The following is a 24327-nucleotide window of genomic DNA, read 5'->3' as shown; positions in this document are numbered from 1 at the left end:
CAGGGCTTCTGCTGGGCTGCCTGGTTCTCCTGACCTGGCCTGCAGCCTGGGAGCCACTCAGTGCCTGATTACCCTCTCCACAGATCAGATAAGTGTTGACTTTCTTCTGAACAGGCATTTGAGTTGCTTTGCGGGCCAGGCTGCCCCTGTCCTGCACTGACTGTGACCCTGCTGTGTATGCCCCCGAGGTAGACTAAACAAGGTTGTCTTGGAAAAAATAACAAGGAAAAAGATGCTGACTCTTCAGCCCCCAGAGTAAATTCCATCATTCTAGAGGTAAAATCATAATATCTAAATATGACTTGATTTATGTCAGGTCTTATAAATACATGCACACATGTAGATGCTGAAACTGTGTGTTCCCTGACAGCCAAAAGCAAAACAAAACAACTTAATGCCTTATTAGAAAGATAAGAGCTGGTAGGCCAACTCACCAGAGTAAAGAATCACTGCACACACACATATACACACACACTGGTGTAATTAAGGGAGGCCTAGACAAGTGGATTGCCTGAGCTCAGGAGTCGAAGACCAGCCTAAGCAAGAATGACCCATCTCTAGTAAAAATGAAAAACTGAGGCAAGAGGATCACTTGAGCCCAAGACTTTGAGATTGCTGTGAGCTGTGATGCCACCACACTTTGCTAAGGGCAACATAGTAAGACTGTCTTGAAAAAAAAAAGACCACAAGAGAGCTAGTTGCCCTGGCAATGGAGGACAGTTTGTATATTGAAATATTTGTGCTTGTTTGTTTAAATTTAAACTAGTCACTTGAACTTAGTAAGCTTTCTCAAGTTGAACCTCCATCCTCATATGGCACTCTGACGTCTATTTTAGGCTCTAGCAAGGCAGTTGGCCAAGTTGGTAAGAGTAAAATCTCAGAAGTCTGGCTTTGAGTTTCACCTCTACCATGTGCCAGCTATGTGTCCTGGGTAAATTACTTAACTACCTTAAGCCTCCATTTCTTCACCTGTAAAATGGGAATAATAAAATTTGAACAAACTTGTGTAGGTTTGTTGTGAAGATTAGGTGAGATAATACATAGTAACCATTTAGAACAGTGCCTGAATCCAAGTAAGCCCTCAACACATGTGAGTTATTTGTAATAGTGACTTGAAATGGGTTCACATATCCCAGTATAAAAAACCTCTGAGTTATACTTTGTTTTTAACTTTAATCTTTGAAGTGCTCTAACTTCATTTCTTCTTCTGTGTTTGTGGAGAAGGAGAATGTTTCACTATCCTTAGAATACAGCCTTTCCTTTCATTAAAAACCATTATTAAGTCTCCTCAAGTTTCCCTTCTGCAGTAAATGTTCCAGATAATTTAATGGTTCTGTTTTACATGCTTTAATCATCTATTTAAACTCTCGACTATCTCCAGATGTAGCACACACAGAAATATTATCTAGGAAAATCTGGTATTGAAATTCCTTATCACTTGCACCCCATAAGCTCAAATGTTTAAAACCCCTTGTTCTAAAGAGTGAAGTCAGTTCTTTACCAATTGGTTTCATTCTGTCATATTCCAAAGGCCACCTAATTCTGAGATGGATAGTAGCACAAGCCATGCCAGAAGTTACCACAGGTTCTTCCTTCCTTTATTCATCCTGTGTTTATTGATCACCTACTATGTGCCAGGCACTAAGATTACAAAATGATCCTCTTTACTTAGAGGAACCTACAGCTTGGGAGGAAAGATACTGGAGTCCACGAATCATTACCAATGGCTTCCCACTGGATGCCATACTTGAAATGAGAAGGAATGGATTAAGCTCAAGGATGGCCTTGGGAGAAGGTGACATCTGAGCCATATTAAAGAATGGCAAGAATTAAGGAGTACGAAAAGAAGGACATTCAAAGAAGAAACACCCAGGGACAATTTGCACATTGTATCACCTGTTCACCTTACATGAGCTGCTATGGCTCAGGCCTCGGGTCAAGGAAAGGAGCAGAGACACAAAGCTGCCAGGTCAGCCAGGGCCAGGCTAAGAAGCCTGAGTGTCATCCTACAGGAGTCGGGAGCCGGGGGAGGATGGTAACCAGAGGCAGGGCAGAGCCATCTGCACTCTACACAACTCACTCTGGAAGCAGTGAGGAGGGCAGCGTGGGGGTGTTTGAGCCTAGAGCCAGAGAGGAGAAATAGGATACTCGGCAGTGGAGGGACATTATAAAGCCCGCACAAAGCTGGGGTGCGGGAGATAAAGAGAAGGACGTTAGTTTAGGTATATTTAAAAGTTTGCATTGAAAGACCAACTAGAGGGACTGCCAGATTTGTGAAAGAGGAGGTAAAGACAGGGAGAAGTCCAGAAGGAATTTCTAGATTTTTGGTGTGAACAACCATGAGAGTGAGGGTGCCATTTAGTCCCCTAACAGAGCAAATACAAGTTGTCACAAATCCATCTTCCAGAAATGTACCTGAGGGACACATGTCCTGCCAAAGGTCAGTAGGGAAGGCCAACTTCATGTGCTAAGGGCAGCATATATGTATTTCTTACTAGATCTTTCTTTTAAAATACCCCAAAATACAGTGGTCAGCCCCTCCATAGCTGACCACCTCCTTAAGTAGACCTAATTTTCATAAAAGAGACATGCACCACATGTACATATCAGTACAGCAGGCCTAGTCCCTTATGTTGACCACCTCCGGATCTTGACCAGTTTGTTACAGTCCCTTGGGTGGTCAACTTGCAGAGATTCTACTGTATATGTATACTCTATATGTGAGTGCGTGCGTGCGTGCGTGTGTGTGTGTGTGTGTGTGAGCGAGCTAAGGTAGTATTTGTGTAAGAATTTTAATTTTTCATTGTCTGGCAACTAAATTTTCAAATGCCATAATATATCAGCATTATTTCCGCTATCTGTGCCTGGTATAGTCTATGTTTATGGTACTTATTTAGTTATCTCCCTCCAGCCCCCAACTAGAAGATAAGCTCCATGAGGCTGGGGACTTCGTCTCCTTTGTCCTCATCCAAACCCCCAGTCCCTAAAACCACACTTGACTCCTGATAGGTGCTAAATAAATATTTATTGAGTAAATGAATGAATTTCCATGTGGGTAAGAAGACACAGTCATTTCCTTTATTAACAAGGAAAGAAAAGGTAAAAATCAACAACAAACAAACCTGGACTTAAAACAATTTTTCACAAAAAGATCTAATTTGCAAAAATGGAACTGAAGTTTAAAAGCTATTTTTCTCCCTGCAGCTCTACTTCTGGGAAAAACACAGCTGCCAGTGTAGATGGTGGTTTTAACTGCCCAGTGACAAATTCTGCGCGGCTGTCCATATTGGCAGCACTCAGCTTCCTTAAATGCCATTGGATCAGTAAGGAAACGGTGATTTTCCTTATTGATTTAATGCCAGTTCCTCTTTTGTGAAAAGTCCCGTGTGCTGCTCACTGGCACATATACCATCAAAACTGAACATTTGGGGCCAGAAATTAAATAAGTCACTCGTGTTCCTCTCCAGCCATATGATGTTAAAACATTTCTACTTTTGTGCTCAAGTGTTCAATCTTTCTCCCTTTAAATTTAGCAGAGTGATTATTCCTCCTGGTGGATTGCACATATGCTCCTTTTGATCTGTGAAATAGCTCATTCCTGGATGAACTTTAAGCTTCCAAGAAACACATATAAAATACTGTTTATGCACTGCAGGAGAAATGTTTCACATTCTCATTACTCCAAAATGGTCGCATCAAACTTCTCTCTCTCCAGCGTTCCTTTTGTCCCCAAGATTTCTTTTTTCCAAGAAGAGGATAAATGAACTTCAGACAGCAGCACTAGGATGACAAGTCATCATCATCACACTTTCCATGGATTTCATGGAATAGTCTCAGAGTTGGGGCCGTGTAGGAAGCTCATTCACCAGCAAATATTTTCAGTGAGCAGGACATGGTGTTAGGTCCGTGGAGTGAGGCCTCATTCTTATCCTCTGGGGCTTATGAGTTAGCTGAAGATACAAAACACAAACCACAAGATGAAATTAACTGTCACCAGTGAACAACACTGTCAGTAAGGCTACACAGAGTTCAGAAGACAGGGTAACAAGACGGCAATCCTCAAGGAGGCAGACTTGAATTTGAGTTGCACCTCAAAAGGGCGCTGGAGTAAGGAAAGGCAGAGTGGTAGAAACACTCATGGACACTGTTAGTAGATGTCCTGCCTGCCAGAGGTGGGGTTGTGGCATGAAGGGTTGGGGACAGATTGGGGATGACCTTGTATGCCACTCTAAGAATTCTGGATTTGGTTTAATTGGAATTTCTGAGAGTTTTTAAGTAGAAATGATGTGAATGAAACAATAATTTTGAGAAACTAAATCTCACAGGGATCAGTGCCATGAACTAATTGGGTTTTTTTCAGACTCACAGACATGAGATCCTGACCCAGGCTGGGGACAGTGGGATGTCTCTGTCATACAGTATAGTTCTGAAAATGTCTCTTAGGGATTCATACAAATTTGTGCCTCAAAGTCCCTGGCTGCCTCTGCACTGTCAGACAGTGATATTGTGACACTGTGCTGCTTGGGACTGACTAGTCTAGTTCCCTGAGAGCCCACATTTGGTACACAGAATAGGCCCAGGTGCAGACCATCCACAAACCTCAGAGAATCCTGGCAACCTAAGTGGTAGAAGCTGGAACAAACCCTGGAGCCCTGCAAGTTCACTTTCTCAATTTACCATTAAAGAAGCCGGTCTGGCTCAGTTTTCACATGGCACCTTAATAATGGGATCAGGCTGTGACTTCAGACTTCCTGGGCTGGTCACAGTTTTGCTTTGAGGTATGTGCACACAAATTCTGGCAGAACCCAAGAGAATTTTGGAAGAGTGGAGGAGTTATTGGTGTTTCCCCACCCTCATGGAGATAGTCCAGGCTCTTTTCCTTTGGTCCATCCTGAGCCCCTGCGCTGGCCGTGCCAGAGTTCCCACCTGTCGCTGCCATCTCCAGCCTCACTGCTGTCCCACAACATCGGCTGTTTCTTGCATCCTAGCACTGATGATGCTGTCCTACGTCTGAACCCTTTAGGTCCTGTGCAGGCCACACTACCTTCAAAGAACCTCCATGGCCTCAGCCTTCCCTGAGGTGCACTAAGTTCTCTCCTTGGAGTGCCCTGCTACCCTGCACAGGCTCTAGCACCATGTCTCCATGATGCCTCCTGTCCTCAAATGGGAACCCACTGAGGACAGGGACAGTGTAGCTCAGTGGCCGGTATATGCTAAGTATTGAAATATCTCATGAATGAATGAATGATAGTTGCCTATTTGCCTTCTTGGCACATTCATTCATTTAATAAATATTTATTGAGCAATTACTTATCATCAGCTCAGCACTGTGTAGTTACACTTAAATGTCAAAATAAGCCTGTGTGCTCAAGCTCCAATTATGCATGCATACATTATGCATGGGGAGTGTTAACATGCACACACAGCAGACAGGGCGCATATCTACAAATACCAGAGCTAGCAAATGCAATAAGCCATGTGCCAGATGTCCCTGCAATTTACAAAGAACTAAAAACCCAAAAAGACAGCTCCATAAGCCCAATAAAAGGAAAAAAGAGAAAAAAAAAAGCAAAAGAATAAAAGAACCTCAAGCAGAAGGAAGTGGCTATGGTTTTTTTCTATGCACTGGAGCTGGGGGTGGGGAAGATTTATAAAAGCATTCTGTGCTGGGACGGTTCATGTAAGTCTGAGTTCCTCAAGGGCTGGCTGTTAGGCGCTGTTTGGAAAATTCATTGCCATGCATGAGTCTGGGGATCGTTTTTTTATTCCACTGGAAATTGTTAATGGGGATTGCATTAGCGGCCCCTTATTGCTTTGCCTGATAGAGAGACAGCAGGCTCGCTCAAACAATTCTGGAACCCTGATCACTGCCAATTAGGGGAACATTGTCTGGCTGACATAATCAAGTAAGTGTAAATATATTTATCATGATTGGGATGGGGAAAGGAGACAGCAGAAAGATCTAGGCAGCGGTCACCACCCACTGCCTGGCTTCAGCCAGGATTAAGCCCAGTGTCACCCTGTGCTCAGCAAAGGCCGTCGCTGGCTTTCTGAGGTGGAATGCCCAGTTGAGAATTCAGGACTAGAATGGCTTTTCCCAGAAGGAGCCCTGTCTCTTCTTATTTTCCCTCCTCTCTTCTTCCCATTTTTTCGTGTTCATTTCTGTGAAAGCTGAAAAGAGAAGAGAAATCAGATGTCGCATTGATCACATCTGAATTCTGCTCTGTTGGCCATGCTGTCCCCACTTAGCTTCTCTGAGGTTCAAAGTGATGGCGGGGAATAGCGTCCTGACAGGACCCGCCACCCTCTTGGCCTGCCTACGCATGCAAGTCCATCTGACATCTGGTTTATTTCATTGTCAGCTCTCGGAACTTTTGTGGGAATTGCTGTGATGTGTCTCAGAGCTGGGGTCAAGAGCCCCTGGTGAAAATAATCCACTGTAGTGGTCTAGATGCGGGAGGGATGCCTCACATTTAAACGGCTGAGAAGGAAGCATGTTTAGGTCACCTCTGGTGACATTCCTGCTGTCTAACTGGAGAGCAGGGTCTGTTTAAGCATCTGCACAGATTCCAAAATGCAGGCAGCATCCATTCACGCCCAAACAAATGGCCAGGGTTGGAGAAGGGTAGCCACATCACATCGTTATAGGGGAGGTCAGTGACAAAAGTGACCTCGAGGCTCAATTTCAACAATGGTCAATGCAGAACCAGTTGATCAAAAGCATTCCCCTCACCCCTGACTATTTGATAATGGCCATTTATAGAGCTAAGTTGATTTCAGCTCTTTTCCTTGACCCATCACATATGTGCTGGTCTGTCCCACCAGCTGAGGGCTGAAGACATTTACCAGTGGCAACAATGGGGCAAGGAGACCCCTTTCTCTGTGTCCTGTCCTCTCCATCTTGTGGTTTCTCTCCACAGCTGCAAATGGCTCTTAGGCCTGTCTTCCTGGTTGATTAAACTATTTTATTATTGGTAGCACAAACATGATACAAGAAGATGAAGCAGGACGGTATAGGTCTACAAAGTAAATAAGGAGCCCACATGGGGAATATGTCATTTATTAGATCATTCTGCCTGAAGGCATCTGGACACCCATGTTCCTCCGTCTTCCTGTTGTATTTTTCCTTCTTTGGAAGGAGAAAACTAACAAGGCCAAACTCCCTCCACCTTGGTACCAGAAATATATATTTCCTTTGCTTGTCAAATCTCTTTGTTTTTTCCCTAAATACAAGGTCTTACTTTGTCACCCTGTCACTCAGGCTGCAGTACAGGGGCACAATCATAGCTTGCTGTAACCTTAAACTCCTGGGGTCAAGCATCCTTCTGCCTCAGCCTCCTCAGTAGCTGGGACTACAGTCAAGCACCACCATGTCCAGCCAATTTTTCCTTATTTTTAATTGGGATGAAGGGTCTAGCTATGTTGCTCAGGCTGGTCTTGAACTCCTGGCCTAAAGCAATCCTCTCATTCTGACCTCCCCAAAGTGTTGGGATTATAGACATGAACCACACAGCACCTCCCTTTGCTTTTCAAATTGTAATGAATGAAATACCTCTTTTTTCTTTTTGTCTTCTACCTCTTTCCAGACATATTTTTCCTCAAGAACCAGAGCTCATTTATCTCCAAGGGAGAAAGAAAGCCATTCCATGTTTCCCTGTTAACAAATTACTGCTTACTGTGAAAATATAGGGAACTCTCTCACTCTCTGTTGATAAGTTGGTTATTTGCCTTGGCTGAACCTGGGTGGATGGACAGCTGCTGTTCACTTCAAATTGGCTTAGTTTTCTCTTGTTGGCTTTTGTTTCCTTGAAGCAAAGAGATTTCTTGGTTTTGTCTGTCTTTCTTTGATTCTTCTCTTGAGGAATGTGCCTGACTCCTCCTGGTTTGTTGCTTAGTAAGCTGGTTTGATTAAATCCCTAGCATTTATTGAAGAGCCTGCCATGTTGGGTGCCATGGGTTCCTCTGAAATTCTCCCCATTTGAAGGTTAAATGGAGTCACCCATATGAATACTAACTCACTCCTAATCCATTGGTCTTCTGAGAGATAGTGCAATGTCATAAACTGAGCTTGAGTTCTCATGTCAGCGAGACCTGGATGGCACTGCAGTGTCATCTTGGGGACGTTGAATCTCTATTTTGAACCACACATCCCTTATTATAGATGATGATGGGAACAGCAGAACAGCCTATTCATCTGTGCTGGTCTCCACAATGAAAGAAAGCCAAGCAGACAATGAAAAGCCTGATTAATGTTGGTACAAATTATATATGGTCATAAGGTGTTTTTGACCTGACTATTTAGGTGATATTTAGTCTTGTAGTTAATCCATGTCATTTAGTTACAGGGAGAAACCCTTCTGAACACACAGAAAGCTTTTGACCTGCTTAAACATTATATCTGACATCATTTTGATTCTTTTTACTGAAGATTCTTCCTGCTAGGAAGTAATAAAAGAGAAAGTGGAAGTATTGTACTATGTCATTTTCCTGGGCTTGATAGTATAACTATGGTGATAAGAGGCATCTTCTTTGGGGAAAGAGGGGGATGAAGAGTACAGGGGACCTCTTTGCACTATTTTTGCAACTTCCTGTGGATCTATAATTATTTCAAATAAAGAAATGAGAGAGAGGAGTGACAATTAGGAGAAATGAGTGCTTATTGATTTTAGTCCCTACCTGTACAAATATTTACATTTTGTCTGCCTCTTCCCTTCTCACATAGATTTGTGAGAAGTCATGAATAAAAGCTAGGGCTCCCTTTTCTATAGAAGAGAAGAGAGAAAATATAATGAGTTGAGAGAAGCCCTGCCCACATGGGTTGGAAGGCCACCTACTTCCTGCCCCTCCCATCCCCTTTACCTACTTGGACTCACCTGCATCCACACCATATCCTCCTTCCATCTCATTCAATGGGGAGATGCTTTACCTGCTGCTACACAGCGTGCTCCTCCACCTAAGCACGGTATCCCATCCCTTCATGCTGCCAGCTAAGGTGCACTCCTACATTATCTCTCTGGGTGAATTTCTCCTTCCTCTGGGTTTTAACAACCATCTATCTATATTGGAATAGCTCCCAAGTTTTTAATTCTGTCCAGATGTTTTTGCTAAGATCTACACCTACATATCCAACCCTTGACTGGAAGAGTCTCTGCCTAGATGCCTCACAAATATTTCAGATTCTTCTCAAATTATTTCCCCTTTCTATGTCCCCATAGCTCAGAAAATGCTACTTCCATCCGCCATAATATTCATGGCATCTCCAGTTCACCCTGCCCTCCAATCATATCAGATTTAACATTCTCTAATGCAAATATTGTCAAATTCTCAGAGACTCCTATCACCCTGGGCATGAAGGCCCTGCCCCCGTGCCAATCACCAATTCCATTTCCTGACAGTCCATGACTGAATCAGTTGGGTGCCCAACTCCTATTGGTGCACATCATTTTCTCTCTGTGGCATACATGCTCACCTCTCTGCCTGGCTACTTTCTGCAATATCCACTTCTTTTGTTAACTCACATGGGAAACTTCACCTAATCCCTCCTGTACCTGTCTCCAACCCAGCCTGGATTAGGAGTCTCTCCTTTGGGTTCTTTGACCCTTGAGGTTTGGCTCCTTATTACACCAATCTCATTTGTTCAATTTACTTGTCTTTCCTACAAGGCTGAGCAATCCAAGGTCTAGGCTGGGCCGTCTAGTCTACCCTGGATCTCCATGCTCAGTGCAGTGTGGGGCCTAGGAAATGTTTGTTGAGTGAATGCACAAAACGCATAGATACTACTGACAGAGACAAGGTGGGTGAGAGCTCAACGAAGTCAGGCAGGAGGAAAATCTGAAAACCAACTTGGGGAGAAATCGGCACTTTGTACAAGTGTAGATAGAATCAAGAATGAGAGAGAAGTAATGGGGGATTTGAAATGAAAGAATATAAAAAAGAGATCTTTAAAACAACAGAACCACATTTGATACTCTGAGTGGTTTTTACTAACTTCCTCTGAAATGGTTCCAGGAAGAGACAAGGACTAGGAAGGTGCAAATCATATAAAGAAAAAATGAGGTATCATCAACTGATTTAGGGATTAGTTTTCATCAGGACTAGATACATGGGCAATGTAAGTAAATGTCAACCTGGTGACTATGTGATAGAACTAGTAATAATTTACTGGAGCTGGTGCCAAGCATGGAAAAATTCAACAAGTTGTAAGAAATGGTGGTGAATTTGAAAATAATGCTACAAAACGCCAAAATCACCCTGAGAGGAATATCTGAATATGTAAGAGGACTTAGAGGATTCCTGCCTTACCACAAATACAGATTACCAAAACGAATGCCCTTGTGAGAACAGAAATTCCAAAATACAAAACCTACTTACTAAAACACATAGTATTCCATAATATATAATTGTAAAAGCATGTCTTTTGACCCATACAATATTAAAAGTAGCAAATAATCCAAGAAATATAGAGTAAATAGGAGGTATGGTATTCTGGGGCTCACAGGACTTACAAATGAGGTTATATACTTCTATGCACCAACCATGACCTTCACTGAGAAAGCTAAGGCCTCATTCCACGACATCAGCTCTGACCCCAACAGCTAGAGCTGATTTTCATGTAAGAGATCTCATGGAACACGCCTCGTGTGACATGAGGGGACGTTGGGGAAAATCAAGATGAAAGGGTAAAAAGATCAGACAATTCCTGGCCAGTACTCTTAACAATCAATGCTTCAGTCCACCAGTTTGAGATTTCTATGAAGAGAAACATTTAGGATATACTTATACTATGCAAAAAACGTTGCTGGTTGTTTATCTGAAATTCAACTTTGACTGGGCATTTTATATTTTATCTAGCAACCCTACATAGTGAGGTTTGTTACAGTCATACTTCCTGTGAGCCACAACTCATCTCAACAGTTTTTAGCTGCTGAGCAGTGTCAACTTGTCAGAGTAATGACAGCAAACAACTATTGTGTACCCACTACGTGCCAGGCACCATACTAAGTGGTTTAGATGGATATTTCACATGTTCTTTCCAAGAACACTATGACACTGGTACTACTATAATCCCCATTTTTAATTGGGGAAACTAAGGCTCAGAGAGGTTAAATAACTTGCTCAGAGTCACCCAGGCAGCTAGAGATTGAATCAGGGTGTGAACTCTGGTAGCCTGACTCCAAAGCCCATGTGCTTGCTCATCTCACTCGATATGGTGGCAGCACTAGGCAAGAGGTAGATACACCAAATCCCCCAGAAGAATAGGAGAGTGTGCGACCATGGGTATGATGGTGTCAGACCCTGACTAAGGCCTTAAAGGAGAAGTTGAAACTATACCAGGTGCCTTTAAGTAAAAAAAAAAAAAAAAGTGCTCCCAATTTTAGGCAGATGCAGCCCCACACCAGGACTCAAAGCTTGATTAGAAGAACACTGGGTGAATACCATCCCCCCACTGCAACCTCAGCCTTGTGCAGTGAACAACCTGCCCAACCATACTGTGTGAGTTAGATAGCAGAAGGACCAGTGCAGAAGCAAGGATGCAGATGGGGAGCTTAGAGAACAAGGAGAAGCCATTTAGTAAAGCACTTTTGCATGGGGTAATTAACTAGTATGTACCTATTCTAAAGTCAGTTTTGAGAGACAGGATGGGGAGAGATTGCTGAAGGCCTGAAATGACAATAGGAAAGAATTGAATGAATCTGGGAGGACAGGTAACAATGTGACACAGACAGATGCTGAATGGGAAAATGATCCTCCACGGATGTCAGTGCTCCATCAAGGAGGAGTAAGTAGGAGGGGTAGGGAGGAGGGGAATGAGGCACAGTAGGTAAGGGGCAGTCGCCTATTTCATGACACAATGAAAGGAAAGTCTGTGGCTTGGAAAAGAGATGAGGGGCAGACAAAACACTAGAAGTGAGACAGTAAGTGAGAAGATGAATTTCTTCCATTTGGTGTCTCCCCAAGTATGGCTGTGAAGGAAGAATCTGCCCTGTTTTGATTTGAGTCCTTTTCCTGTGGGGTTATTAGGCTGGCACAGAAGGAAAGAGCAGAAGGCGAGGGTTGCAGGCCAGCACAGCTCAACTTCAGCAAGGTACTTCCTGACACCCTGAATGAAGATAGACAGGCCAACTGATAACTTAATCTGGTGGGTGGTAGCTGATACTCAGAGAATGTTGATGAATGAGTTAATGCCAACCTGGAGGGGCCTGCAGGTAAAGAAACTGGGTGCAGAGATAACCAGTTTGCCTAGGGTCCCACAGCTGGTGCACAAAGGAGCCAGGACTGGAGCCCAGCAGTCCTAACTCCAAAGTCTTTGTTCCATTTATTATGAAATAAAGGCCAAAAAGGCATGAAGTTTTCTTATTAGAAAGGACTTGAAAGATATAACCACAGGGTTAGGAGTACAAACCATGCCTGAATGAACTGTGAGGGCTGAGCAACTGGCCAAAGAGAGAGAAAAAAACAAGATGGAAGTTAAAACACGTAAATGTGAGGCTCTGTATTTTGGCTCCAAAAATCCATTACAGAGGTGGAAAGGCCTGCTTTGACCACCTGCGTGTCGGAAACACCTGGGTTTTTGTTCAAGTGGTTGCATAATTCCTGAACAGCCAGCAATGTAACATGATTATAAAAAATCTAGTGTACAGATAAAGTAATTAAATCATCCTATTCCACTCAGCCCAGCTCAAATCTCAAATCTCAGTAATGCGTTTTGAGATGGGACCTCAGGAAAATGAGCAGGAGACCAAGGACTTGGAACCCTGTCACATGGAGGGTGGTGGAGGACCCTGGGGTTATTTAAGGTTGGAAATAAGAATTTGGAACTTCTGAAATTTCTGGTTGTCATTTTCGCTTTTTCTTCTTTTCTCTTCCCTTCTTTTTATTATTATTATTATTATTATTATTATTTTTAAATGTTTGCTCCCTAGGGCAACTTCAGACTTTAGGACTTGATATAACCAATCCAACAAGCTCTTAGCTTACTTTCTACTCCCAGTCAGCCTCTTGCTCCTTTTCTATCATCAATGAATTAGTGAAAGACTGACCTTCTGGATGTAGAATATGCAACACTACTTGATCAAAACAGCAATTAAAAAGGAAGAGAACTACTTTACTTATTTATTTTTATTTTTACTTTTTTTTAAGATAGTCTCACCTTGTTGCCCTCAGTAGAGTGCTATGGCATCATAGCTCACAGCAACCTCAAACTCCTGGGCTTAAGGAATCCTCTTTCCTCAGCCTCCCGTGTAACTGGAACTCATATAGCAGCTTACTTTGCTTCACTGGATAAGATTATCGATAATCATCCAGTGAAGCAAAGTAAGCTGCTATATGAATTAATGTTCACTTTTGCAAGCTTTGAGACCAGTGAGCTAAAAAAATGACCAGTATTCCAATAATAAATGAGGGCTGGGACCATAAGTAAGAGTGACGAAAAGAATAAAGTAATTGTGGTCTGCTCCACACTGCTGTACTTTGCCCAGATAACATTTAGGTAGCCCAGAGAACAGAGACTGAGGAACAGGGGCTGAGGGCATCTGTAGCATTCGTGAACAGCGTCATAACCCTGGTGACAACAGAGCAAGAAGATGGAGCCTTTCAAATACATGATAAACAAGTTAGGCTTTCAGAACCCAAATCAATGAAAACAAACATGAAGTGAACAGAATGGAAGAGAAGAAAAAGAGAACACGAGGGCTTCATCAAATCCTCGTGATATATTTGAGGGGGAATCATGATGTGACTAGACAATGGGAAGCAGGGGAAAAAAGAAGTGAAGCCCAGAATATATTGTGGGGAAAATTGATGAGAAAGGTAAGAAAGCTGTGGGGAAGGAAGGGGAAAGGAAGGAAAAGAAAAAGCAGCCGATTGTAAGTTTATTAACTGAGATTGTCTGAGTTTCTGCAATTGCCTTAAAGCACATGATTGCTGGGTCTGAGGTCAGCGGGGTTGATTGCAGTCTTTGCCTCTTTGACCGAGAAGTAATGGGCTTGAATTTCTCGCGTGTGTGAGAATTGCTCCTGTCGATTTCTTGAAGAAACAGCCACCCAGAGAGATTTAGGGGACCTGAGCTAGTTAGCAATTAGCTGGAACTAGTAGCAGGAATACTTTTCGTTATTTTGTTAGTATGAGCAGAGGCGGAGTGGCAAGGTAAAGGGAGCACACAGCCTGGGAGCCAGCAACACATGCTCTGTCTCTTGCCTCCATTCCCCATCTATACAATGGAATGAGTATAACATCATAATAATAATAACAACAACAACAAGGATGACCCTTTGGAAAGCCCTTGGCATATGATAAGCCTTATCAATAGATGGTAACTTATACTTAGCTGGTTCCTGTGTCTAGATGTTGGCAAAGCTTGGGCAGTGTCCTGGGACTGTCTGTGGCTGTCCTGGCGCTTCCTGTTTAAAGATAGCAAGGCAGTGACTGTGCTCTGGGTGGATGGCGATGTGTAGAAGCCAAATCGGTTTTCTGTTTCTCTACCTGGCTTTCCCCCCACTTCTCCTTGTTTAGTGCCATCGTCTCTCTTTACTCGCTGGGTTGTCTTGATAACACTGCAGCTGAGAGGGAGAAGCCAGCACTTGCCCACAGAAATGAGGAAAAACAGGTACTTGAAAGGCTGAAAAGGAGTATATGCTTGGTGCATTTACACTTAAAACTTCTGGATCTTTTTCTTCTCTACAAGAAAGGATAGTCGATAACAGCAACACAAAAACTCTTTGGAAAAAGAGGCACTTAGCAATCAAACACCAACAACGGGCCACGCATTCTCGTCTTCTTCTCTGTAACATTGTGAGCTGATGATTATCATTAGAATTTCTGATGAAGAAACCGAGACATAAAGAAGGCCTTCTACCCACTAAGTAACCCACAGGACCTGAGATTTGAAACCAGGTCTTTCTGACACCTGCGTCCTGTTAGCTACTGTGGGGAGCCTTGCCTTGCAGAGAATGGCAAAAGAGAATGGAATTTGCTTAACAGAACATATATGTACATTATGCTTAAAGAAAAAGATACTTTTCTTATAAAAAGTTTGAAGACAAATGAGACTTTATGCAATACGCCTTGCACTTAAAAAATTAGATTATATAAGCCAAACCAGTGTTGATTGAGGAAGAGTAAGGTAATAAACAAGCAGAAAATAGAAGAGCAGGTGACTGATCCCTTTGTCTTGGGCATCGCCCAAGTTACAAGCAGGGGAGGGGAGGGGACTTCAACACTCCTTCTCAACCAAAACAAAAAAAACACAAGCAGGAAAAAGGAGCTAATTAAAAAAGAGAAAAACATTCTTGAGACCAATGAAATTTCCATAATCCACAGTGACAGACAGGGACCTGCAGAAGAGCAATTTGATTAAATAAGGATATAAAGGATTTAAAGAGACTCTCCAGTTTTGTAAAGTGTGTCTGTAAGTCTGAAAAATATATTTATTTGGCTTCCAAACCTGAAAACCTACTGCCTTCTAACTAGGGAGATGGTTCTCATTCAGAAACTGGGAAGCAATTGGAAGGCAAGGGCAAAGGGTCCAGGAGGGGCTGAGGAATCCCAGGTTAGACTAGAACATAAAGAGGCTGGCCAAGAGTCTGCAGGAGGGATGCTGGTCGAAGTATTAGAAGGTGAGGGCAAGTAAAACCACTCTCGCAGTAAGTGGTTGTGGGCTAAGCCCGAACCCTTCCAGCACTGGGAGGAGAGGGCAGCACACTTCCCCTGCCCTTAGCACAGTGTCTCACTTAAGAACCAGCTGCCCATTAGTCACCTGTCATCAGAGACAGCTCTGTTGGCGGCTTTCCGCAGAAGCGAAGCAGCCAGAGGATGAATTGTTATTCTAGGAACACACCTGCGCACAGGACAGGAATGGATGGGAGATGGGGGGTGCCCCGGTGGTTTCTATTCATACAGCATCCTTGTGGCCTCCAAGGCCAGCATCTGCAGCTCAGCCACTGATGAATTATTAGACTTGGGCAGGCTGCAGAGGCCCCCTCTAGTTCCATGTGTTCACCCCTGCCAGTCATGCTGGGGGGATTTATGCTTTCCTGGGGCTTAGAAGGGGGAAAATAATGAGCTAACTGGGGACAAGAGAAAAATAGGGATGTCCTGTCTGTGCAAAATCACTCAAAATGGAGGCTTTTGGAGGGGGTGCTAAAATCTCAGCCAACTAGCCAGAAATGGTTTGGTGGGGGTATATTTTCCTTATCTTTGCTTACTTTGGTTGCAATAAAATCAGAAATGTTAAACAGGCCAGGACCTTTTGAGAAAGCTGTCTTTTTTCCTGGGATCCTGACCCAAAAAGAAATGGTCCTGTGTCTCTGACTTTTTTCTAGACAGGTACAAGAACTGTTGGCTGTAAATCATCTAAGGCAGAAGACCCTAAGGGCCACTCCCAAGAACATGACTCTCTGCAAGCTTTATCTGGGGAAGGCCAGCTGGGGGACCCAGGCGGCTCCACATGAGTTGGTTGTAGCTGCCACAATTCCAACTCCCCCTCCACCCTCTGCACCTGGCCACAGAGCCATGCCTCCAGAGAAACCAGAAGTAGGATCCTAGTAGAAAGGATTTGAGGGGCTCTATTTCAAAGCCTCTAAAGGATGACTTAGAAGTAATTCAAGAGCCGGCACAGTTAAGAAACATGTAAGCCTTGTTAGGCATTCAGTAAGAAGGTTAACATTTCCAACATGCCCAGCTAATTACGAGGTATTCTGTAAGCAGGGATTCTGCTGTTTTAGAATAAAGTGAAAATCTTGTCATAGGAGAGGCCAAAATGGGGACAGGCCAGTCCTTGATCTTTTGGTCTTTCGGCTAAGCCCAGCCTTTTTTTTTTTTTTTTTTTCCACTTTCTTTTCTAAAATAGATTAGTTTGGGTCTCTCGAAGAATACTTAATCAGCAGCTGACAGGCAAGCGTAAGGTAGTTGACAATTCCATGCTCACATATTTTCAAACAGGGCCCTTTGTAACCTTTCTCAGTTTCCTATTCCTATGTCCAATGCCCAGTAAGAGTGATAAACTGAGTCAGTAATGCCCCAAACACAGCGGTCAGGTTCAGATAGAAGAAAAACATACAGTAGGGGTTTTGATACAGGATTATTAACCTGGAATCCAAGCAGGAGTAAGGGCCCATTCACCTCAAGAGGAATGGGGAGCACCCTCCCAGGATGCTCAGAAAGCATTTAAGCATCACAAACAATGTAGAGGAAAATGGCTTCTAATTCTTTTCTGTCTAAGTAATTCTGTACTTTATTGGTTTTAGACTCTTCGAAGTGTTAAAAGTGGGTACCTTAAAACTCACACGAGACAAGGACAATCACCAAACCTGTCTGTGTAAAGGCTGAAGGGACTCAGGATGCAGAGAAAAGTTAGGAGATGGAATCACCGGTTTGGGGTGCACCATTGCCCTCTATTGGATTAAATAAATTAGACCTCTGAGTGGGTGTGTGTGTTTCACTATTTCTGACTGAGTTTGCTGAGACATCAGGGCACCTTTGAGTCGCAAATTAATTGATCTTTAAATGGGTCCTCTGTCTGCTGCCCCTTCCCTGAGGAAACCAACTTTATAGCAACTCCAATGGCAGGTCATTTGCCTATTTTCATTCACTCAACAAACATTTGCTAAGGGCCAGCTAAGCACTGGCTAGATACTGTAGGGAGTCTAAGAATAAATAACAATGATTACCATTAACTGTAATGATTACCATGTGTCAGTCTACACATTAACACACAGCAACCCCATGAAGTAACTGTGGTGACTTTCATCTTGCAGATGAGGAAACAGGACACTTGGAAGTAAATGGCCCATTTTAGATTAAGATATAGGCCCCCTACCTCTAAGCCCACACTCTGTCCTCTAAGCTGCAATCCTTCCCCTCAAGAAATTTGCAAACTATTAAAAGACATAAGATATAGATATAAATGTGTATATCTGTGTTTGACAAACTACAGCCAGGGAGCCTAATTCAGCCCTTCACTGTGTTTTTGGCCTTGAGCTAAGATTGTTTTTTACATTTTTTAAGTTCTAGGGGGAAAAAATCAAAAGAATAACAACACTTCTTGACATGTAAAAATTCTATGAAATTCAAATTTCTGTGCCTACAAATAAAGTTTTATTAGAACACTGCTACATTCATTTAATTACAATCATCATCTAAGCCTCCATCCCCAGCTCCAACAGCACAGTTGAGTAATTGTGACAGAGACTGGACAGCCTACAAAGCCAAAAATATTTACTCTCTGGCCCTGTACAGAAAAGGTTTGATGACTCCTGGTCTATACTCTGAGGCAGAATGTTCTGTATCAATAAAAGACGCTTTTTCTTTAATGCATTATTTAGGACTTGAGAAGAAAGAAAACAAATATTTATCTGGCCCACAGTGCGTGGAGCTAGAGGGGATATACAGGTGTTCTCTGTTTTAAGACTCAATGCATGAAAATCCAGACTTTAAAACAGATAAATTAAAAGGCAGTTATTTGCATAACAAATTTTCCTTTCATTTTATAAAGCAATTCACTACAGGGCTCCTCTATAGAGTGAGCCTCCATAATACATGCTAATATGATTCCATTTACAAATACTCTATTCACAATAACTTTTCAAGAATATACTTATTTTGCACAGAGGAGCTTAGCTATAATCATCCCTGGCAGATGTAAGGTTTCCTACTTCTAGAAAGAAAGTAATTGAGCTGACCTTGTCAATTCCATGGGGGAAGGAAGCACATTCCCTTATTGTCTCCAAAAGGGGCTTTACCTGTCGCTTGGAAAGAACAGAAAGGCTGTGTGGTTTAAGTCTCTGCGTTACGTGATGTTAGGTGGCTGGTATAAGTTTATATTTTTTGCTAAGCTCCTCTCGGTAGCTACAGCCAAAGTCCTAAAATGTAAACTATTATCCCTACTCATTTACTTCATTTCATATACAAGATAAACTAATAAAAATTGTTGCTAATATCCTAATAAATATGCAACAAGCAATACTTTAAAAAGCAATGTTTCTCTCTCTCTTAAAAAAATTTCAAGATATTATCTCTTCCAAATTGCAATATAAACTGGGGCAAGCATTCAAATTAGAGCTCTCCCCAGCAAAGTAGGAAGTGCCATCAATCTGGGACCCGTCTCCATCGAGGTCCCAAGCCTGAATCTTCACATAGCTTGGTGGTGTTATGCAATTGCTCTTTTTGAGATATACAGAAAATGGAAACCTTGTCTATTCATAGCCAACTTAGGAGGAGCTGAAATTGTTCAAGAAGCTTCTTGCCTGCTACCATTTTGATGGTAACTGCATATTTCTGAACAAATCCGCTTACAATCTGGCTTTCAAATAGAGGTTAAAGAGCTTTCTCATGGCTTCTGTTTTCAACCTCTGCAGTGACTGTTTTAGAAGTAGACAAGCATTCTTGTTATATATCCTGAATATTTTCCAGGTCTTTGGTGGTAAGAGAAGCTTACATGGAAATGCAAGGGCAGAGAAAATCATGTCAGGGCAGTCTGTGTGGCATTACCCTGTGGTGAAGCAGATCTGTGTCGCTGGGTTGCTAATGGATATTTCCAGCAACTCATGGGGTGGGGGTAAGCGAGAGAGCCGAGCCGCAGAGGGCTGGTGAGAGCTAGCACTGGGGAAATGGCAGCATCAATGGGCCTGGCAGGGTGGGGGAGGCGCTGCTGGAGGTGGCTTAACTGACCCTGGAGTTTGCAGCTTCTCATGCTGTATGGCAGGCAGCATCCAGCCGTTTCTAAAGCCCATCACTGGCAGAGAAAACACATTTAAGCCATCTGTGAGGTCCTCTAGAGAGGGATCTCTCTCTTCATCTCCCCCAGAGGTCAGGCGCACTGAAATTGCAAGGAAGCACCATTGCATTCTTGAATTCAGGCTGTAGCTCTCTCTTTCTCTCTCTCTGAGTTGTTGTTACCCAGTTTTTATCATCATCAAATGTTTCTTGCTTCCCAGCTGCAGGATTGGATAAATACTGAAACAACTATATTAGTTGAGTTCTCTTTTTCCCTGGTGGTAATTTTGAAAGTTTTCAAAATGAACACGAATGGATATAGAGAAATGAGATATAGATTTCCATGCATTTTTATGATCAAACAGAAGACCAAGCCCTGGGGGTGGCATATTTACCATTCTCTGCTATTAGGGTGCTTCAAGGGAAGAGTGTTCAAAGCCCTGTGATTTGAATGAAAAAGGAACACAACCCACCCCACCTTAAATAAATAGCAGCCTGAGCAGATTTCATTTCACAAATGGAAATGGAAGCAAACAAAATTTTTCCAAGTGATTTAATGAAGAGTGGGCTTGTTTAATTGGGTTTTTTGAGCCAGGATTAATACCATAAGCTGGGGAGCGCTGCGATATGCCTGTGTCGTTGGCCTGGCCACACCGCCTGCCTCCTGGGGGAAGACAGAGAAAAGTGCCTCTATTCAGAAGCAATTTTACTTCTGCTTTAGCCTCCTCCACACATAATTTACAGCCAGCTTCGCCCTAGCGCCCAGGCCTGAGCTGAGCTGTGTGTAATGTTAGAAAGGTCTTCCTCAAACCAACGTTATATCTGCATCATGCCTTGGACATTTTTTCTTCTCCCATTTATGTAACTTTCTAATATGTTAAGCATTTGCCCTCCCCTTGTCTCCCCCATCCTGCTTATTAAGGTAAATTTGCATAGAAATGAGATCTTGGTTTTTGGAACCATTAGCCTAACCCTTGATCCCGGGAGGTGACCAGGGTCTACTGTTGATATGATAAAGTAGACCCACAGAAGCTGTGTCTCCCTGCAAATAAGAGACAAGGCCTTAATTAGGAGAAGCCTTGCATGTTAAAATAATGGGGCGGATCAAGGATCAAATCGACAAAGGCATTTAGCATTAACTAAGGAGGGCAGAATAGTCCTTCCTGTTGAGTGGGTCATCCTAAGTCACAAAAATTTCAATTTGCCTTAGAGGGACAGATCTTGAAGAAAGTGTACAGAAAGTATTATTTGTGATGGTGGTGTTGTTTGGAAATAAGTTCCGACCGGTGATAAAGCTCAGAGAATTACCTGTGACATTTCACTTTGGCTCCTAAGCTATTTTTTGCTTAATATCCACCTTTGGATGGATAGTAGTCATCTCCCCAAATTACCTTTGGAAGACCAAGCAAGTGTGGAGAATCAGAGAAACAAGCCCTTCACTATGGGCCTGTTGCAGTTGTCTTTAACCTCGGATGTCCTGGTACTGTGCCCACCCACCAGCGGCCGCCTTCCTATTTACCCAAATCCTATCTATCTGTGCAGAAATTCCCACAGAAAGGACAACTGTGGTACCAGTTTACTGGTCACAGAAAGTCTACTAGGTTTGAGAGTACTAACCTAGAGGGTTTGAGACTGAGAGAAACTTTGAAAAACGTAAGCGCCAAACAAGAGCTTTCAAGATTGTCCTGACAGAACCCTATCAAGGCAAAGAGTCACAGGGGTTGACAGTCATGAAGACTAAGCATCAAATTTCCATAAAAAATGTTTATAGGCTCTGGGAGCTTCAGGAGAAAACCTGTGCTGGTTTTGGTCAGGCTGCCTTTGCCAGGGAGTTGCGAGGTGGGGATGGGTGGGAGGGTGGTAGAATTCATTCCATAAAATCACTTTAAAACATAAGTACAACTTAGCTTTTTCTCGTATGATGCTTTGCACTTATCATCTAATTTAATCTCACAGTTTTATTAGTTGAATATTATGATCTTCATTTGACAGATGAGGAAACTGAGACTCTGAGAGGCTTAATTGCTTGCCCAAGATTATACAGATATTTACCAAGAAAACTAGTTTTCATGCCAGCTCTCTCACTGTTAACCTCCCCACAATCCCCAAAAAAACAGCTCTATTTCATACTCCACATAGAATGTAGGCTGATTCATTTATCTTTACACCATTATCATGCATTATGAGGAGGGGACTAGCATTTTTAACTCAATTCAAAAATTATTAAAATCTAGCTTTCCAAAGTGTACTTACTTGGTTTACACTCTAATGATAAAATAAGTAATCTGACTAATCGAGTCTCCTAACTCTCCAACCAAAATGCTTTTTACTCTCAAACCATGCAAAAGGAAGCTGAGTTCCCCAATGGCTAATGCTGTCTAATTCTCTTAAATGATTCAGATGTAAAAGAGGAAATGGCATCTGTCTAATTAACACTGCCTGGTTAAATATAGCTGCCAAGGGATAGACTGGGACAGTGTTTACAGAATAGTCTTTCCAGCCCCCTGGGCCTCAAGTTACAGATGATAGCAAGCCTCCCGTCCTTATCAACTGGAAACAGATGCCCCCAAAAGTGGTGTCAGGCCAGGACCCGCACTGGGAGATGAAAGGAGAGGACAGCATTTAGGCCAGCTTCCACTTCCTGCTCCTGGCATCCAGGGATTCAGAGAATGATCCTAAAGGCTCTAGCAGTTCTTCCGGCAAACACAAGCCTTCACTGTGCGCCTGAGCCTTGCTCTCTGGCCTGGAGACACTCATCCGACACGCTCCTGTGAGAGGCTAAGACTGCCAGGCAGCAGAGAGGCACAATGACCCCATTATTTCTCTTCCAGCTTCGGGTTACACCATGGAAGCTGTGGCCAAGTTTGATTTCACTGCCTCAGGTGAGGACGAACTGAGCTTTCACACTGGAGATGTCCTGAAGGTACGTGACATGGAGCCGAGGGGAGCCATCAAGAGTTTAAGTTACTTTAGTCCGGACACTGAAGTAATCTAAGAATCCATGCCTTTGTCTCTTAAGAACTGCATGAAGTTTCTTTTAAAAAGAGAAGTTCACCTCTATCCAGAATATTCCTTCCGTGCACCCACGTGCCAGACACCAGGCCGGGTGATGGAAATTGGGTCAGCATAAGCCACCATCCTTGTCCTGAGATGATCATGGTCTGGAAGGGGGAATGTCTCCTCCATCCAAAGCACTGTTACAGATGCTGCTCTTGGCTCAGTGCTCAGAGAGCACAGGTGATGGAACAAATTGATTCCAACTTGAAAGATGGAGGGTTGGAGGAACGCATGCAGCCTGGGCTTTTAACTGAAGCTCAGAGTTGCACAAGCATGTGCTGAATTCAGAGAGCATGGCCAGGTTCAGCATAGATGGGGGTGTAGGGGGTGACAGCCTGGGAAGGGGAGCTGGAAGGGACGTGGCTCTACAAAGGCCATGCACACCTGGCCACTCAGGGGCTTCTTAAAACCTGTCTTCAGCCTGCACTTGAGTTGTAATGGCCACTTGCTGAGCTGAAGTGGCCTCGGACTTCTTTCACATTTCACACACCACACTTACCAGACTCTTAACCCTCATTTATTTTGCAGAAGAGCACAAGCCCTTCAAAAAGCCACTCAGAAATATGTGAAGCCAATCCCCCTGTCTGACCTCAGGGCATCCTCAGACAGCCCAATCCCTGGTCCTTAGCAGTCCAGATGGGCCTTCTCAGATGCCCAGCAGTCTGAGGCCAGCAGGGTCTCACCATCAAGAATCCTGCTTGCCAAAGAGAACCTTGTCAGGACTCAGAAAGGGCCCACAGACCACAGCACACATAGAATGGCTTATTTTGGAATCTGGACAGCTCATTATGTAGCCTTCCAACTTATCTCAGCTTGTGAACTCTAGCAATGGTGGTGGCAAAGTATAGGCCTTGTGAGTTTAAAATATCCATTGGGCTGCAGACCCAGGAGAAAGTGGCTTTCACTACTTGAGATCTACCAATGTCTTAGGGGACTTGTCATGGGGTGAGAAATTCCTCCCTTCTTTCTGGGGTATTGTGACCATTTGATTAGCAACCCTTTTAGAGCACCCTTGAGCCACTGCCACACCCTCATCTTCCATTGCAAATAGAACCTAATATCTTGCTTAAGTTTGGGGGCTCTCCACTTTCTCACTTCCCATTCTCTGGGATCACTCCCCCTGCCTCCACCCCGCCCCGCCCCGCCCCCAACACTCTCCTTAAGTCCACCAGTGATCTCCATAATGTGCAACATAATGGCTGACAGAAACGCCTGTGGGCTGGACATTGCTAGTTGCCCCTCCTGGAAGCTCTCCTCCCCTTGGTTCTTCTCCCTTGTTCCTGAGCTTCCCTTCTCTTGGTTCTTCTCCCCCGTTCCTGAGCCCTCCTGGAAAGTCTCATTTTTAAGTGCTCCATTTCCTCTCTTTCTGACTTTAAATATTCGGTTTCCCAAAGGTTCTGCCCTCGGATTTCTGATTTTTCTCCCCACTCTGAGACATCTCACTCACTGCTCTGTCTCGACTCTCACCTCTGTGCCAAGACCCTACGTCCACAGCTCTGGCTCTGACTCTGACTTTCCTCCTGAACTCCAGAACTGTGCTTCCAATTGTCTGTTGGATGT

At 43.4% G+C, this 24327-nt stretch overlaps 1 protein-coding gene across 2 annotated transcripts in view; it reads left to right on the top strand.

The window, feature by feature from the left end:
- The window catches only part of GRAP2 (GRB2-related adaptor protein 2), a 61193-nt gene that overhangs the window by 18617 nt on the left and 18249 nt on the right, over nucleotides 1-24327 (top strand). Inside the window, exon 2 of one of the 2 annotated variants that reach the window (XM_003783179.3) lies at nucleotides 22542-22633. In XM_003783179.3, the coding sequence (XP_003783227.1) occupies nucleotides 22556-22633 (78 nt within the window). In that variant the 5' untranslated portion in view covers nucleotides 22542-22555. Of the gene's footprint in view, nucleotides 1-5681; nucleotides 5907-22541; nucleotides 22634-24327 lie in introns of those variants that run through there. The other variant, XM_012814173.1, reaches the window with a different exon arrangement.

Source organism: Otolemur garnettii, unplaced genomic scaffold, assembly GCF_000181295.1.
Source record: "Otolemur garnettii isolate 467f Iridium unplaced genomic scaffold, OtoGar3 scaffold00007, whole genome shotgun sequence".
Classification (NCBI taxonomy): domain Eukaryota; kingdom Metazoa; phylum Chordata; class Mammalia; order Primates; family Galagidae; genus Otolemur; species Otolemur garnettii.
Note: the sequence above shows the minus strand (reverse complement) of the source record. Positions and strands in the feature narration are given on the sequence as shown.